General features: G+C 54.3%; 1 protein-coding gene across 6 annotated transcripts in view; it reads left to right on the top strand.

Moving 5' to 3' along the window:
• The window catches only part of ZMIZ1 (zinc finger MIZ-type containing 1), a 225645-nt gene that overhangs the window by 189826 nt on the left and 19562 nt on the right, over nt 1–16257 (top strand). For 5 of the 6 annotated variants that reach the window (XM_036026757.1, XM_036026759.1, XM_036026758.1 and 2 more), the window contains 5 exons: nt 781–928; nt 9774–9888; nt 10849–11066; nt 12020–12218; nt 13176–13466. In XM_036026757.1, the coding sequence (XP_035882650.1) occupies nt 781–928; nt 9774–9888; nt 10849–11066; nt 12020–12218; nt 13176–13466 (971 nt within the window). The remainder of the gene's footprint in view (nt 1–780; nt 929–9773; nt 9889–10848; nt 11067–12019; nt 12219–13175; nt 13467–16257) is intronic. The other variant, XM_028513299.2, reaches the window with a different exon arrangement.

Genomic DNA, 16257 nt, shown 5'->3' with positions numbered 1-16257 from the left:
CAGTGAAAGGATGAAAGAAAAGCTGTACTTTCCTACCAGCACCTTGTTAATTCTAGGTTCTTAAGGCATCTCTAAGCCTGAATATGGAGGGTTCTTGTGTGTTGTTGCCTTTGGCACACCCCTGGGAGATTCTGGCCTGGCTCCCACCCACCCCCAGGCAGCCCTCTACCCTCACGTCCTCTCTCTTCTCTAGCGTTGTGCCCAGCATCATGGGCCAGTCTCAGCCTGACCAGGAGCCGTGTGATCAGTGCAGCCCTTTGTGGGGAGGAGTTTCAAGGAGAACCCTGCAGGCACTCCTGAGATTGTCCACAGGCTCCGGGAAGGCTCTGGATTTTGTTTCAAACTTGTGATTTTGGCTCTACCCATGGGGAAAAGCTCTGTCAAGCTACTTGTCCAGAATCTGGGGTCTGGACTTCACTGAGAAGTCTCTGGGTGGTCAGCAGTTCCTAAACTTGCTCCGCACGAGGTCTGTGTTTGGCTCCCTGGCCTCCCCCCGGCATCTCCTCTGCTGTCTCCTCCACCATCTTGATTGTCCTCTTTGCCGTTACATCGGCCCTCTTCTGACCTACTCCAACAGCAAAAGAAGCTTTTCAGGGGGTGTTAGTCCCCTTTACAGGTGAGAACATAGAAGCCTCCTGAGCAGGCTTAGTGACTCTCCTGGTGTCACGTAAAGGTGGGCAGCAAAGCCGGCATCGGTAACACTGGGAGAGGGAGATGGGGGTAGGCATGCCCGGGCGTGGGGGCCGAGGTGCCGGCTGATGATCCTCTCCTTCCTTGCAGCCCTGCTGTCCTCCTGGTGCGAGGAGCTTGGCCGCCTGCTGCTGCTCCGCCATCAGAAGAGCCGCCAGAGCGACGCCCCTCCCGGGAAACTCCCCATGCAGCCCCCCCTCAATTCCATGAGCTCCATGAAACCCACTCTGTCGCACAGGTAAGTGGGCCATTTCCCCAGGGCCGGGCCAGGGGCTGCTTGGATGGATGCTGGGCAGTTACCCCTCAGGCCACAGATCTTCTAAGAAATGCCCCATGGGAAAGAATGGGGTAGGGAAAGTACGTTTTCTGAAATTCAGTTTAAATTCTCATGGGTGAGCACTGTTTCCGCCCCGCCCCCATAAAAACAAAGGTTGGAGCACTCATCTTCCCCAGTCTGGCTGCTTTTTGCCTTTGGGGGAGGGCTGTCTCTTCTTTGAGTCCAGACTCCAGGCGGAGAGTTAGCAGTCCTGAACCCAGCACCTTTCCTCTTTCCTGAGCAGTATCTTAGGATCAGAAGAGGCTCAGGAAGGTCACAGGGCTGCTGGTCCCACCCCTACATGGGGACACATCCAGTCCAGGCTGTACCAGGCAGGAGCTGAGTTAGCCTGGGCCACCAGAAGCTCAGGATCCCAGGCAGAAATGGGCTTGTCAGAGGTCACCAGGTATCGAGGAGCTGGTCAGTCTACCCTGTACCAGCCTCAGAAGGATCCATGGCCAGGACCTGTAAGTTCCCCAGTTAATTATCTTGCCAGCCCCTTTCTGAGCTAGGGATGCTCTCCCCACAGATGACCAGGAGGGACATTTGCAATCAAGCTCAGCTCATTACCCAGCCTGGCCAAGGCACCTGATGCCCAGAGCTCACAGAAGGAGACCTGGGTCATACCACCTGCAAGTGGGGTATTGATCATGCTGTATAAATCTAATTAGAGGATGTTGGGTCTCAGAGCTCTTGGAGTCAGAGTCCTGCCCAGGCAGGATGGCCCCAGCTCCTGGCTTCCTGCCTCAGTCAGAGCACTCTGCATAGCAGCCAGCCCACCACCTCCACCCAGAGTCACTCACTGCCTCACCACACCCTTGACCAGGCCTAGGACAATTCCAGCTCCTAGAACAGCCCCCCCCAACCGTGGAAGTTTCTTGGGGGAGGGGGGCCCTATTGGCATTTTGGGCAGGGTAATTTTTCAAGGTGCAGGACTTCTCAGGGCCTTTGATGTCTTCTAGTGGCCCCCAGGCATTGCTGAAGTGCTCTCACACATTTGGGGGTGGGGGTATCACCCACGGTTAGGAACCTCTGCTTTAGAGAAGTGAAACATGCCTCCACCCCCTTCCACCCTTTGCTCCTGTCCTCAGGTCTCCTCTGTCTGAACTGCTACAGGCTGCTGAGTGCAGGCTGTGTCTAAATGCAGCCCAAGTTACATGCTTCGCATTTTGTCTTGTGATGTTTTAGCCCCATAACTCTTTGTCCTGCCAGAATCATCTTGCTTCTCGTCATCCCAGCTCTCATGTTCTCCCCAACCTTCTCTCCTCTAAGTCATTTCAGTAAAGATGTTGCTGATGGCAGGCCAGGGCCCTACAGCCCCATGAGAGACTTGCCTCAGACCTGCTTGGCCATGACCACCTCGGTTGCAGAGTACCATGGATCTGGACCATGGCCAGCCCTCTGCCAGGTCTTGCTGAATTGAGCTAAAGGCATGAGACTGATAGTCTTGGGGTTGAACAAACAAAGGGGGCCTGTGCTTCAAGGGCTGAATCCTGCTCAGTGGAGAAATCGGACTCCGTGAGGCAAAATAGGGAGCTGGCAGACTGAGGCAGGGTTAGGGTTGGGTGACAGGCAGGCCTCGAGGTTAAAAAGGAGGAAGATGGCCAGGCTGACTATCAGGAGGCTCTCGGAGGACAGCTTCAATAGTGCAGGTTTGAACTGCATGGGTCAGCTGAAAAATCCATATATAGATGGGCCTGCGCAGTTCAATCTCATGTTGTTCAAGGGTCAACTGTACTTCCACAGATAAGAAGCTATTCTGACCATCATCCTCCACAGCTGTATTGAGGGACTTGGAGGAAGTTAGCTCCTTTTGCCTTTTGATTAAGGAAATGGCAGGCTGGGGTGAGGCTGGGGACCCTGGGATGTTCAGGATTTGGTGGTGGGAGGTGCCTGGCTGTTTAAAGATTCAGCTCCAGTGTGGGGACTCTAGGACAAGCAAATGGGGGAGAGGGAGGAATCCCTGGAAGCTTGAAGCTCCAGGCTGTTTTGTGGGGACCCCGTGACTGTTGGATTTCTGTAGCTCAGGTATTGCAGTCACATCTGTTACAGGCCTTGGAGATCATGGAGGTCAGCGCCACAACCCCAGGCTGTGAGTTGGGGCCTATGTCTCCAGGCAAGGCCTAGGACCCCTCGAGCCACTGAGCACAAGGTGGTACTCAGCACCATGAGGAGGTGTCAGAAAAGGGCCAGGCCACTGCAGCCCCAATGTGTCCCTGAGGGTGATGGTAGTCAGGATGAATCCTGAGTACCCATGTGCTTGGGTAGAGCTTTAGGGTTTGTGGAGCAGTTTGGACTCGCTCCCTGTTTGGCCCTGGCCACGAAGCTGTAGGTGGACGCCGACATCCACCACGGAGATGCACAGCCTTGCACAGGAGAAAGGGAGCCTGGAGAGGCCAGACCAGGGCAGGAGCAGCTCAGGCCTTCCAGACCCCTTCGCAGTCCCTGCCCTGGCTCAGACTTGACACCAACAAATATTTCTGACTTTCACTCCCAGACTTTTAATGAGTGGTTAAAAAAGCCACTTACTATTAGCACATTGTCCGTATGCAAATCGGTGCTGCAAAGGTAATTAAAAGCCTAATAAATCTTGTTTACACTCTTAATTTGATTACAATCAAAGCTTGAAATTTCTGGGGAAGGCTCTGAGGCTGACAGTGCCGCCCTTCCTCTTCCAGGTGAGGGGTGTGCAACCCCCACAGGACAGGCTCCTGGGCAGGGCACGGGTGCTCCTTGCTGCAGCAGGTTGGGGCACAGGCTCTAGAGCCAGGTTGCAGGCATCAAGTTTCAGCTCTGCCATCTTCTAGCTGGGTAACTTTGGAGCAGTTCCATAACCTCTCTGTGCCTCAGTTTCCTCATCTGTAGAAGTGGGAAAAGAGCAGTACGGGACATACATGCTTGTCCCCAGGCCTAGCACACAGGAAGCCCGATGGACTAGTCATTGATCTCCTAACCTCAGCCTGGTGACATCTGACTCTCATGTGGTCATCCGTGGTAAGCTAACAAAGAAGGGGTTGGTCATAACTGAACCCCCATCTTTTCTCCTTGGTACATCACACCACTTTCATGTTTAGCTCTTTGCACAGCTATACTGAAAGCTCAGTTTGTAATCAACTCTTCTTCTTGCCCCCAGAAAATTTAAAACAAAAAAACAATGAGGGTCAAGGCTGTTGAAGGACCCATAAATCCTGTCCATCAGTTCCAGATTGCCAGGATGCAAGGATCTTTTCCTTTCCTCCTTCCTATTGAAAAAATTTAGAGCCCTCTAATATGCAGTTAGCTGCACAAGTTCCTCCGTTAAGTTTCACCGCAGGGAGGAGAGGAAACAGGCCCCAGTAATCGTAATGATGGAGAGCGCTGTTAATGGTCCCCCTAAATTAAAGATGGTGGGAGCTTCGGCTCCTCACTGCCTTGTGTTTCATTAGTGGTAACACTACAGCCTTGCACAGAGATGGGACCAGTATAGCTGGATCAGGGAAATTCATTAGGGTCTGACAATGCCCTCAGTCGGAATTCGTTATTTCTTCCAAATAAAATGGCTGTTAGAAGTGCAAGGGGAGAAATGACTCAGCCCTCCTCCTCTGTCTTCCTTAAATGTCTGGAGACACTACCACGGGAGGTACCCAGGAACCAGGAGTCATCCTTCCCTCTCCCTGGGCTTGACTCATTTTCCCACATTTAGCAAACACTGGTCACTGCCCATGGAGCTGGCAAACAGACATGTAAACCATCTACTCTGACTGCAGTGTGAAGAGCTCTTAAAGTGCTGAGGGAACTGAGGAAAATTTCCTGGTTCTGTTTAGGAGAGTCACAAAAGGGAGTATCCAGGCTGGGCTTTGACATATAGATAGGAGTTCACTAGATACAAAAGGAAGACAAAGGAACACTGAGGAAAGCCTCAGAGGCTTGAAAGATATGTTCAACAATTAGGAGTGATAATAACCCCCCCCCCCCCATTGATAGCACATTCGCAAAACTTCTAAGCAACTTCATTGTAACATCAAGTAAATATCAGTATTTACATGGCATTGAGGCTGGAGAAATAGAGAGAAAAGTGTAAGTACAATTAAACAGGGGCCATCTGCCAGGCACTGTGTTTAACTTTACCTGTGTTTATATGTTTCATTCTAGGAGAGGGTTAGTCCTACTTTACAGATGAGAAAGTTGAGACTGACTTAAAGTAACACGTCCCAGATCACAGAAATCACCAATAGCACAGCCAAGACTCCCCAAAGACTCTAAGTTCAGACCCCAGATAGATAAGCACTATCTTTCCATTTGAATATCACTGTAAAAAATGTTAAGTCAGAGTCCCTGGATATTTTCCAATACACTGAGTTCAGGCCAAATCTAGTGATTTGATGTGTAAAGTGTTTTTTCCCTGGGACACTATTTAGGTTTTCTCTGCAGCCAGACTTTGAGGCCAAACTTTGTATATCCTTTGGCCCTTCATGCTGCGTGGCTCCCTTGCATTGTGGCCATATTTGTATAGGGCAGCTCTCCCTGCTGCATCCTAAGCTCCCTGAGATGGTGGGACGTGGGCAGGCCCACTGGTGACCTGGCCCTTTGTTAGCTTCGGGATCCGGGAAGCCTCAGCTCTGGAGAAATGCTTCTGTTGAGCCCACTTAAAGGGATTAAATGAGTTCTTAAGTGAAAGTCACTTGACATTGTTCTTTTCGTTGAGATTCCACTCAATAAATCATAACGAGAGCCACAGTAACAGCAGCCAACAGTTCCAGGGTGGCCAAGGTGTGCTGGACATGGTCATTTTGCCTTACACATATGAGCTCACTGGATCCTCATGAGAACCTCTGAGAGGGGCCCTTGTCATCTGTCATCCCCATTTAACAGATGACACTGAGGCACAGAGAGAGTGGATAGTGGCTTTGTCTGCTTCCCTCCCTCCCTCTTTTTGGAGGTCAGGACCTCCCACTCCTTGGGTGCAGGTTCCCCTGTGGTCACAAGCACACTGGAGATGGCCAGCAATCAGACTTACTGTGTGGACATGTTCTCTCACTCTCAGACAGCCCTCTGGAGATGAGCACAGGTAGATGCTGTTTCTCTCTGGCACTTGGATTAACAAAGGCTCTTGAAACCTGTAGGTGTGTGAGGGCATCTTGCCAGGCACAGGGAGCCTGAGAACTCAGGGCTCCTGGGCAAGAGGAAGGAGGCAGGAGGGCTTGTTTGGACACCAAAAACATGAGGAGCAAGCGAACTTCAGGCCATTGGACATGGCAAGGGCTTCCTGGAGAAAGTGGCCTTCTGAGGAGGATCCTCAAAAGGATGCGTAGTGTTTTTCAGGGATGGGGATGTAGCATCCCAAGCTGAGAAGAGGCACAGAGGTAGAAAAGCAGCTAGCCACCCCCTGTGTCAGAAGGCACCTGGCAGGAGACCATCACTAAGATTCCAAGCAGCTTCTGGCACAGGTGCCTCTATAGGTGAAACAGGATTCTTGAGGCAGTTCTGGCTGGACAGGATTGGGCCTGGGACAGCCAGTGGCCTGAGGCCAGGTCATGCTGAAGAGGATGTACAGAGAGAGCTGGGCAGGATTAATGAGTGGGATTCTCAGATCCCAGGGGCTTTGGCCTCATTCTGAACTGCAGCCAGGTGTGGACAAGAGTAGGGAAGCAGTTCCCAGTGGGCAGCTCTGTAATGCCAGGGACCTCTGGCCTGGGCTGAGCATGTCTGCTGGTTAAATAGTACTTGCCAGAGGGGGGAAGGGGCCTCAGGACACCCCCCACACACATACACAAAGACATCCCTAGGCTTTCTTTTCATCACAGTGGGCCCCCTCCCATCCTGGCAGGGCCCAGAAGCCTGGCTTATCCTGATCCTTAGGCACCAGGAGCCGGCAGGCCCCTGGTGGTGGTGTCTGCGTCTGGGCAATAGTGTTGGCAGGGCTGACTGCCGTGCTTGTGGGGGCGAGAGCCTTCACTGTGACAGCAGGAGCTGTCTCCCCAGGAGATGAGTCACAGCCCTGTTGGTGTGGCTGCCACTTCTGCTTCTACAGCAGGTGCGAGTGGAGGCGAGCAAGTCCCTGAGACCACCCCTATGTACGTGTGCCTGTCTCATCCCCTGGGGGTGCACAGCAGCATGCCAGCAGGGCTCACTGTGTGCACACAAACGTCCACCATACACGTGCTTACACACTGGTGTGTGCCTGGGCTGTGGGGTGAGCCTACCAGCCAGACAGCAGAATGCCCAGTTTGGGAACATGAGTTAAGTTTGCTTCTCACCAAGTCTGGGGTAGAGGGGGATGAAACAGGAAGGAGCAGGTTTCCGCCCACAGGGCCCACCCACGGAGTTGCAGGCAGTTGGAGCTTGTTTGTGGGCCTGTGAAGTATCCTGGTGAGCTGGGGCCTCCCCACCGGAGGTGGTAAGACAGCAGCTGCTGGCCCTCAGGGACTCAGAAGGGGCCCTACTGAGCTCTGGGGACTCCCAGGGGCTTTACTTCCAGAACCTGCTGGGTGTCAGAAGCAGACATCAGCCTGCAGGGCTGATGTGGGAGCTTGGGGGACAGGAATTCTGGGGAGAGAAGACAGACTAGGGCTTGTGCTCTATGCATTTGGATTCCCTGAGAATAGCTCCCCTACCCCAATCCTCGCTGTTTTCCCCCAGAAGTCATGAGTAATGCCAAAGTCTTGGTCACTTTCCAGTTCAGAAAGCCTTTTGGTCCGCATTCCCCTCCTTGAGTCACATCAGGCGTAGGCTGCCAAGGCCTATGTTGTTCAGACCTACTTGACCCAGAATAAATACACATATTATACTGTGACCCAGGGCGCACGTATACTTGTAGATAAAATCAAGACATAAGTTCAAGGATAATATTCATCCTTACTAAGTGATCTCGCTTGATTGCCCTGTTTTATTCCCTCTTTTTCCCCCTTATGCCAGTTTGATGTCATGACCTGCTCATGTTTCATGACCAGCATCTTGAAATACTGAGTGGGTGGAGATGGGGGAGAAGGGGCCATTTTTACACACATTTTTACAGATGAGGAGACTGAATGCAATTAGGACCAGGACTTGTATCCAGGACACCAAAAAACTCCAGGGTAAGAGGAAAAGTAAATGGAGTGGGGTTGCTTTTATACCAGGAGGATAGGGCAGGCCCCTCCAGTGAGGTCACTGTGGAGCAGACAGGAGAAGGAAGCCAGGGACTGGCCAGGCAGCGAGGGAATCCAGACAAGGCAAGAGCAAGCACGGGCACACAGTGACACAGTCCTACCCTCCAGTCTGACCACCTCTGCAAGGTACCCACCTGACTCTACCCACACTGCCAAGGGCTCCACCTGGGAAGAAGCAGATGCAAGACCCAGGCCCCCAGCATCCTCCGTGCCTGTGGTGTCAGGTCAGGCCTCCCTCCTGGAAGTGCTGACTTCTGGGCTGGCTCCCAGCACTTCCACTCCCAGTACTCCCGGCCTCTAGGATCTGGCCTGGCTGCTAGACTGGCGTGAGTGACGGTCTCTGCCTTCTGCTGACTTATTGTAATGAAGGCACAAACCAGACAGAGGCATGAGATGCTCTTCTGCCACACCAACCTCTTCTTCCAGAGACACCCCTCCCCCAAGTGCCCAGCAGTGCTGCCTGGCAGACTTCACCCCCATCAGGATGCCATGGGCCGAGGGGGGACCACATGTGTGTGTACTCTGCTGTTTTGTCCTCTCTGGGGCCGTGTCTGGGATTTTCTGTCAGTACAAGATGCCGGATGCTCAGTGCAGAACTGGCTGAGGGACAAGGCAGCCCCCACCTGGCACTCCCAGGAACTAAGACCCCACCAGCCCCTCTCTCTGGAGCTGTAGCTTGGTCCTCTCCCCTGGGTGACTCTCCACCTGCACCATGGCAACCACCAGGAAGCCATTATGGAGCATTTACTCCTACTGTGTGTAGGGCAGGACCTAAAGTTAAATCCTGGCTTCTGATGTTTGGGGGTTCTCAAGAGATGTCACCAATCCAGGTGGGTACTGCTGGGCCTAGTGAGGTGCCTGGGAATATGGGGGAACACAGCTGGGGGTGCTCTGGGAGAGGTGGGAGCCAAGGTGGGAAGCAGGGTGGGCTGGGATCAGGGTAAATCATTCTGCAGTGTCAGTTGGGACTTTGCCTTGTAACACCGGAGCAACTGAAAATCTCTGATTGTGCCCAGTGTCTTAGGTGCTTGAGGGAGCTTAGCTTGGCAGGGGTGTACACAAGAAACTGGGGTGGGAGCAGGTAAGTCTGTACCTGTGAACTGGAGTTGGGAAGAAAGAGTGACAGAAGAAAGCTCCTTCCAAAGACTAAATCAGCTGGGCTGGGCAGCCAACACCGTGACAGAGGAAGAGGGAAGAGCCAGCACTCAGACTGGGGGCCTTCCAGCGTTTTCTGAGAAGGGACCGGGAAGTTCCGAGGGGAAGCTGGTGTGGGGGAAGAGCTCTTTCTAGAGAGCCACTGAGAAGCAGAGTGTGGCTGAAGGAGGAGCTTAGATTGTGCTGGCGGGTCTCTCTTCTTCCTCCTCTGTAGTGTGGCCTGTGGACTTTAGGCTAAGGTGACACAGACAGCCATGGAGATGGTACCTCTTCAGTGACAGGGGTAGGGAGGAGAGGTGGTCGCCCTTGCATAGTCTGTCATCATTCAAGGTGCATCTACGCTGCAGCAGACACCAGGCCCTGGGTGTACAGAACTGCCTGGGCTTGGCTGAGAGCCGCAGAGCATGGTGGGGTGATGGGGCACTCCTCTGCCCGAGTCAGTGTCTGTAGCCCCTGAGGACCACCCCCTGTGCCTTCCTTTGCAGTGATGGGTCATTCCCCTATGACCCTGTCCCGTGGCAGCAGAATACCAACCAGCCTCCCGGCTCCCTCTCCGTGGTCACCACAGTTTGGGGAGTAACCAACACATCCCAGAGCCAGGTAAGAGCCTGTCCTGCCCCCAGCCATAGACCCTCCAGGTGGGACCGTTCCTCAAGCTCAGGGGCCCTCGGGTCACCTCGCCATGCCAGTAGTCCTCCTTGTTGTCCCAGGCTCTGCCCAGCTGGAAAGACCAGCGTTGAGGGCATACCCAGCTCCTGGGTGAAGCTGTGGACACACCTTCACCCAGGAGTAGCCCACACCTGCCTTGGAGGGCAGCAGCTGGCCCCTGGGCACTGCCCCATCCTAGGGCCTTTCTGGGGGAATAGCTTTCATCTCACAGACACAGCAAGGGCTTCTTCCCTAACCCATGTTTACTTCGTTTGAATAAACGGAAGAGCTTCCTGAGTGTTAATGACTCAGGGCTCCAGTGTCTGCGGTCTTTGAACCTGGATGACCTGGGTTACATTTCAGCAAAATGTTAAGCTAAACATGTGACACATCCCTAGTCAACCCTGCCTCCCACTTTCTCGTGCCTTCTTCTTTGCTCCACTCCTTCCTCTCTGTCTGCCTCCTCCCCCTCCTCCTCCTCCTCCTCCTCTCTCCACCAGGGCCATGAGACAGGCTCAGGGCTGGTTGCTGCCCTCCATTGCTGGCAAGTTGGGCTTCTCTTTGGCCTCACAGAGTAGCTACTCAGGGCCTCGAACGGCCAACCCTCTGGGTATCCAGGCCCCTTTGCAAGGTGGGATGGCCTAGACGTCCAGTGGTTTTCCACCAGCCACCTGGTGCAGGCCCAGCCACTCTGGCTGAGGTTCTCCTCTTCCATGCTGCCTGCTTCGGGGCTGGGTTATGCCCTCTAATCATTTGTGCACTCTGGGAACAATAAATGTGCCCCTTTGTTCTCCACTTTTCTTCTGTTGCCCAACCTGTGCTTCATTTTCTCCATGTTCCCCCTTTCTCCTTTTCCTCTCCATTTCACCTGGGGTTACCCACTTGGGTGACAACCACCTTTTCTGTCCTCAGGTCCTCGGGAACCCTATGGCCAATGCCAACAACCCCATGAATCCAGGCGGCAACCCCATGGCATCGGGCATGACCACCAGCAACCCCGGCCTCAACTCCCCCCAGTTTGCTGGGCAGCAGCAGCAGTTCTCAGCCAAGGCCGGTCCCGCACAGCCCTACATCCAGCAGGGCATGTACGGCCGGCCCAACTACCCCGGCAGCGGGGGCTTCGGGGCGAGGTGAGCAGGGCTGGTCAGGGCAACATCCTTCAGAATCGGTGGACAGCCCTGCCATTCCCCTCCCTCCAGGAAAAGAGTCTGATTTAAATCCCAGCGCCATGCTTCCTGGCCTGCAAAGTGTGGGCGAGCATTGGTGCTTTTGTCATCCTCAGCTGTCCCATCAGTTGAAGGGACAGCCATCCCCCACTCTTGGGGCCACTGCTCCCTCACACTGCAGCAGCTGGGTGACATTGTGACAGCATCGGGCCCATGGGGATAGAAGGATCGCATTCCTCAAAATAATTCTTGAATTATTCTCATAACTTTGTAAGTTGTAAGACGCTGAAAGAGCTGGCTCAGGGGAGTTCAAGAGCACCAATAGATGGGATACAGGCAGATGAGCCCTGTCTTGCTGGTTATAGAGCCTGAGCTGTGCTGAGGCTGAAAATCCCCCAGCTCAAGAGGAAGGAAGGAAAGGCAAGGAACCCCAGGTGGGCAGAGGCGCCCCATTCCTCTTCTTGCTGCCCTGCTCTATCCAAGACCACCTCCTTGGCCTCACCCCATCTCAGCTCCCAGAGCTGACTGACCACAGTCCTGCTGGGTGTCAGTGAAGTAGGTGGTGAAACCCAGGTGGCATCCACACCTGAAGCTGCACCCCCAGCCTGCCATCCAGCTCTGAGATTCCAAGTCCTCCTCCAGAAAATAGACTGAACAGGGCGGCCAAGGCGCAATGATATAAAGCACATGAGAGTGAGCGCCAGCCAGCACCCAGCCAGGGCTCTAAGAACACAGCAGCTTCATGATCGCCAAGTGGCATGAATGGCTACCTGCCTGCAGGAGGCCCTTGTCCCCTCTGGGCTCTGAGTCTAGACACCACCCCCATCTGTGAGCAAAGGGCAGGGGGTCCTAGAACTGCCCCATCCTCTCCCTCCCAGCCCAGGCTATATCTAACTTTTCTCTTCTCTCCCTCACAGTTACCCTGGGGGTCCTAATGCCCCCACAAGCATGGGCATCCCTCCGCACACCAGGCCACCAGCTGACTTCAGTCAGCCAGCAGCTGCTGCTGCAGCAGCTGCAGTGGCAGCAGCGGCAGCCACAGCCACGGCCACAGCCACTGCCACTGTGGCAGCCTTGCAGGAGACACAGAATAAGGATATAAACCAATATGGACCGGTAAGGACCCCTCCAGTCCTGGTCCAGCCTCACACAGCCAGCCTGGCAGGCAGCCCCAGTCCTGGGAATCAGAGTTGGGGTGTTGGTGCCTGTGGAGCTATGTATGCTGAGGGAGCTGATTGTGTCAGGGTGTATTTGGGCTTTCTTGGAAGCACATGGAGGGTTTGTGTTAGATGTGGGTGTGCTTGTGGTTGGGTATTGCGCATGGGGGGATTTGGGTGCTTGGGTTTGTTCTGCGTGGGTCGGAGGCTCATGTGTGTCTGCATACGGGCAAAGAGGTTCCATGTTGCTCTCTGGGCTCCTATGCAGAGAAGAGGGTCTCAGTGTGCAAAATAGCCTTGTCCCCAGCCCATCCCCTGGGTGGCCTCTGAAGGCCAATGTTCTGCTAGTCAGCCTGTCTGTGAGTTCTGCCCAGGTCCTAGCTCTGCCCCTCCTGACCTTCAGGAGGACTGGATGGGGTTTGAGGAGGAGACAGCCCCAGGCATGGAGGTGGGGACTGCAGGGTGGGGACAGCAGGGCTGGTGGGCAGAAGTGGGAACTGGGGCCACCTCGGACTTTGGATGGAGGGTGTGTCTCCATTGGCCAATGACCAAGGGTGGGCCAGGGCCTCCAGGAAAGGAGCTCCTGCTTCCATGCTCATCCTTCTCCATCCTCCCATGTCCTCCCCACCCCTGCACCCTCTGACCCATTCCCTGCCTGCCTCCCCGAGATGCTGCCTGTGCATTGGAGTGACCATGCCCCACCCCTTAACACTCCTTGGGCTGCATCTTTCCTGTGCGGCCTGCAGAGGGCAGCAGGAGCCCAGGAGACTGGCTGCTCCTAGAGGCCTGGTCACCAGTGGCAACCACACAGGAAAGTGCCCCCCACCCCAAGCCCCCCACTTCCCTACCCTTCCCTCCCTGCACTTTCAATGCATGTGGCATTTTATTCTTTTTTTTTCTTCTTCTCCCGTTGAAGGTCTGTTCCTCTTTCCAGATGGGTCCCACCCAGGCGTATAACAGCCAATTCATGAACCAGCCCGGGCCGCGGGGGCCTGCCTCCATGGGGGGCAGCATGAACCCTGCAAGCATGGCGGCTGGCATGACACCATCGGGGATGAGCGGCCCTCCCATGGGCATGAACCAGCCCCGGCCGCCTGGCATCAGCCCCTTTGGCACACATGGGCAGCGGATGCCCCAACAGACCTACCCGGGCCCCCGGCCCCAGTCCCTTCCTATTCAGAGCATAAAGAGGCCATACCCAGGAGAGGTGAGTGTGACAACAGGCAAGTGGGTAGCAGAGTGACAGCGGGAAGGATCCTGGGACTCTAAGAAACAAGGGTTATGGGAAGTACCTTGGAAAGGTCACAGACTGACCTTTGGAAAACCTGGGCCAAAAGGTAGAGCCTGAAGAGTCAGGTGCTCCTGGGTCTAAGACTGGCTCTGCCATTTTCTAGCTGGAGGACCTTGAGCAAGTCATATCACCTCTCTGAGGTTCAGCTTTTTCCTTTGGAAAAGGTGGTGGCACTCTGGCCTACCTCCTAGGGCTGTTGGGGGGGACTTGAGTGAGGAGACACATATGAAGTGCTTTGGCCTCAGCTGCGAGAGTGGGCCCTTAGCAAGCAGTAGCCTCTGTTAGTGTTTGCTTTTGTCTGGGTTCAGGCACTAGCTGGGTCACTTCGGTAAGGAACCATCCTTCCACAGGGCCACAGTCCGCACACCCACACGAGGGCTTCCCCACTGCCCTGCAAAAGTGAGAGATGAGACAAAGTCCTGTAAATATCTAAAGGCACATCTGAGAAGTGATTGGAAGGTAATCAGCGTGTCAGTAGTCAGCTGCTCTATAGGGAGGAATGTTGCCTCTCAGGCTGCGCAGCTCAACCAAGGTATCTGTGAAGATTGGGGAAGTAAAATCCACACCTCCTGCCTTCCAAGAAACAAGACTTTAGCAGGAAAGATAAGGTCTAAGCAGGAATGAAATAAGGCACTGGGGAGTATACAGAGCTCCGTGTAAGGTCAGAGAAGGATGACCTTCTGGAGGGGCATCTCACAGGGCCTTCCATGAGCACTCAGAAAACGAGTTGGTAGTACGTAGCCTGTCTGGGTCAGCTGGAGAAGCCACAGGGGTCCCAGAATCCTGGCCTGGGGCCCCAGAAGCCAGGCCAGGCTTCCCTCAGGAAGCCTGCCTCAATTCCTCCCCCAAACAAAGTCCCTTCCTGAGCCTTTCCCCTAGTGCTCTGCTTGTGTACCCATTCTCAGATCCGTTTCACCCTCCTTGTCTCAGAACTGCGGCCTTCAGCTTGGGCTGACAGTGGGTTCAAAGGCCACAGACCTTGCTCTGGCCGTGTGAGTCAGTGTTAGAGTGTCATCCCTATACACCAGTTGCAGGTTCCATCCCTGGTCATGGCACATATGAGAATCAACCAGTGAATGCATGAATAAGTGGAACAACAAATCAGTGTTTCTCTTTCTTTCTTTCCTCCCTCTCTCTCTCCTTCTAAAATCAATTAATAAAAATTTTTTAAAAATAAAATTAAAAAAGAAAGCCCAAAGACCCTATGTCACTTGAAGGTCTGTGGGGTTCCCCTCAGCATTCATCTTAGCTCAGGCTAGCAGGTAGCTTAGCCACTGGTGGAGGTGTCCTGAGTCCTTGAGGGGAGAGGCCAGGGATCTCCAAAACACTCAGGAACCTAGGTCAAGCCCTGATGCGCCTTCAGGTTGACACCAGTTCAGGGAGGGGCCAGAGGAGGAAATGGGCTCCCGAGATCCTGGCCGTTCCTGGGGGACCTCGAGCGGTCAGCCCCACTCTGTGCCGAGCCCTCGCAGCCTTCCCTGTGCCCAGACTGCCGTCATCCTTGCTGTCTGGGCTGCAGACATACCTGTAGCCCCACCAGCAGGGCTGCTGGCACCCACAGAGGTGTTCATAGGAAAGGCAGTGGGATTCCCAGTCATTGGCCTGATGTCAGCCCAGTGCCTGCATCAGTGCCCAGCTCCATGGCTGCTGCCTGCCGCAGCAGGGCACACCAAAGGCTCTCGATTATTTTTATGAAATCACCCTCCTCCTAGAACACTGATGCTACCCAGTACAAAGTACCTGACCCTGGCTGTCACACCAGCGGCCACAGCCTGCACAGCCTCACCCTGTGTGGGAAGACTAGCTTCACCTTGCATACTCATAGAATCTTCCAATTGCTGGACCCTCGGGCTAGGGGCTAGAGTCAGGTCACCTGGTCCCCTACAGGATCCCCATCTGTAGCTTGGTGGGCAGGCCACAGCCTCCATTTCTATTTCTCCAGTGATGTGATGGGACCCTCACTGTCACACAGCAGCCCCATGTCACAACACTGAGTCAAAGTTCTTCAGCACTGACCCAGACATCTATCCCCAGGTCCGGCCTTCATTCACTGAGCAAGTATTTACTGAGGGCCTATTTTGTGCCAGACACTGGGACAAATCCATCCCCTGGACCTCTGAGGCCAAAGAGCAAGAAAGACAATGAATAGACAAGGAGTTTCAACAAACAGGGAAGAAGAAACCACAGACTCCTGGCCTGGGCATCTGGGCAGCAGATGGCCCTGAGAGTCACTTGATCTTACAGATGGAGAAGGCAGCTGAAGGACAGAGACCAGCACAAGCAGAAGTGGCATGTGCCACCTTATAGACCTTTGAGGATAGTGACTCTGCCCCCCAATACTCCCTGGAGCTGTCTCCTCTTCCCTCTCAAGTGCCTCTCCCGAGAGTTTTCTTAGCCCTTCACCAGCCCGGTTCTCCTGACCGGGCCCAGAGGGCCCAGAACTGAATGTCAGTGGGTTCTGCACAGTGGCAGGGGTTGGGTTGGCGACCTCCAGGCTCAGCCTCAGAATGCAGGGGTGGGGGTCACCATTCTAGAGGTGCAGCCTATTAATCTGTGTTCCCATCACATGCCAAGCACTCGGAGAAACACAAAGGGGACTTTAGAATCAAGCCCCTGCCCGGCCCCCCCTCCACCCCCAATAATGGTGTGAACAAAAGGCTTGAAAAGTACCCCTGAAGTTCAGGTGGGGTGGTGCTTCAAGAAAGAC

Source organism: Phyllostomus discolor, chromosome 5 (genome assembly GCF_004126475.2).
Source record: "Phyllostomus discolor isolate MPI-MPIP mPhyDis1 chromosome 5, mPhyDis1.pri.v3, whole genome shotgun sequence".
Classification (NCBI taxonomy): Eukaryota; Metazoa; Chordata; class Mammalia; order Chiroptera; family Phyllostomidae; genus Phyllostomus; species Phyllostomus discolor.
The sequence above is the reverse complement of the archived record's forward strand: the minus strand, read 5'-3'. Positions and strand labels throughout refer to the sequence as shown.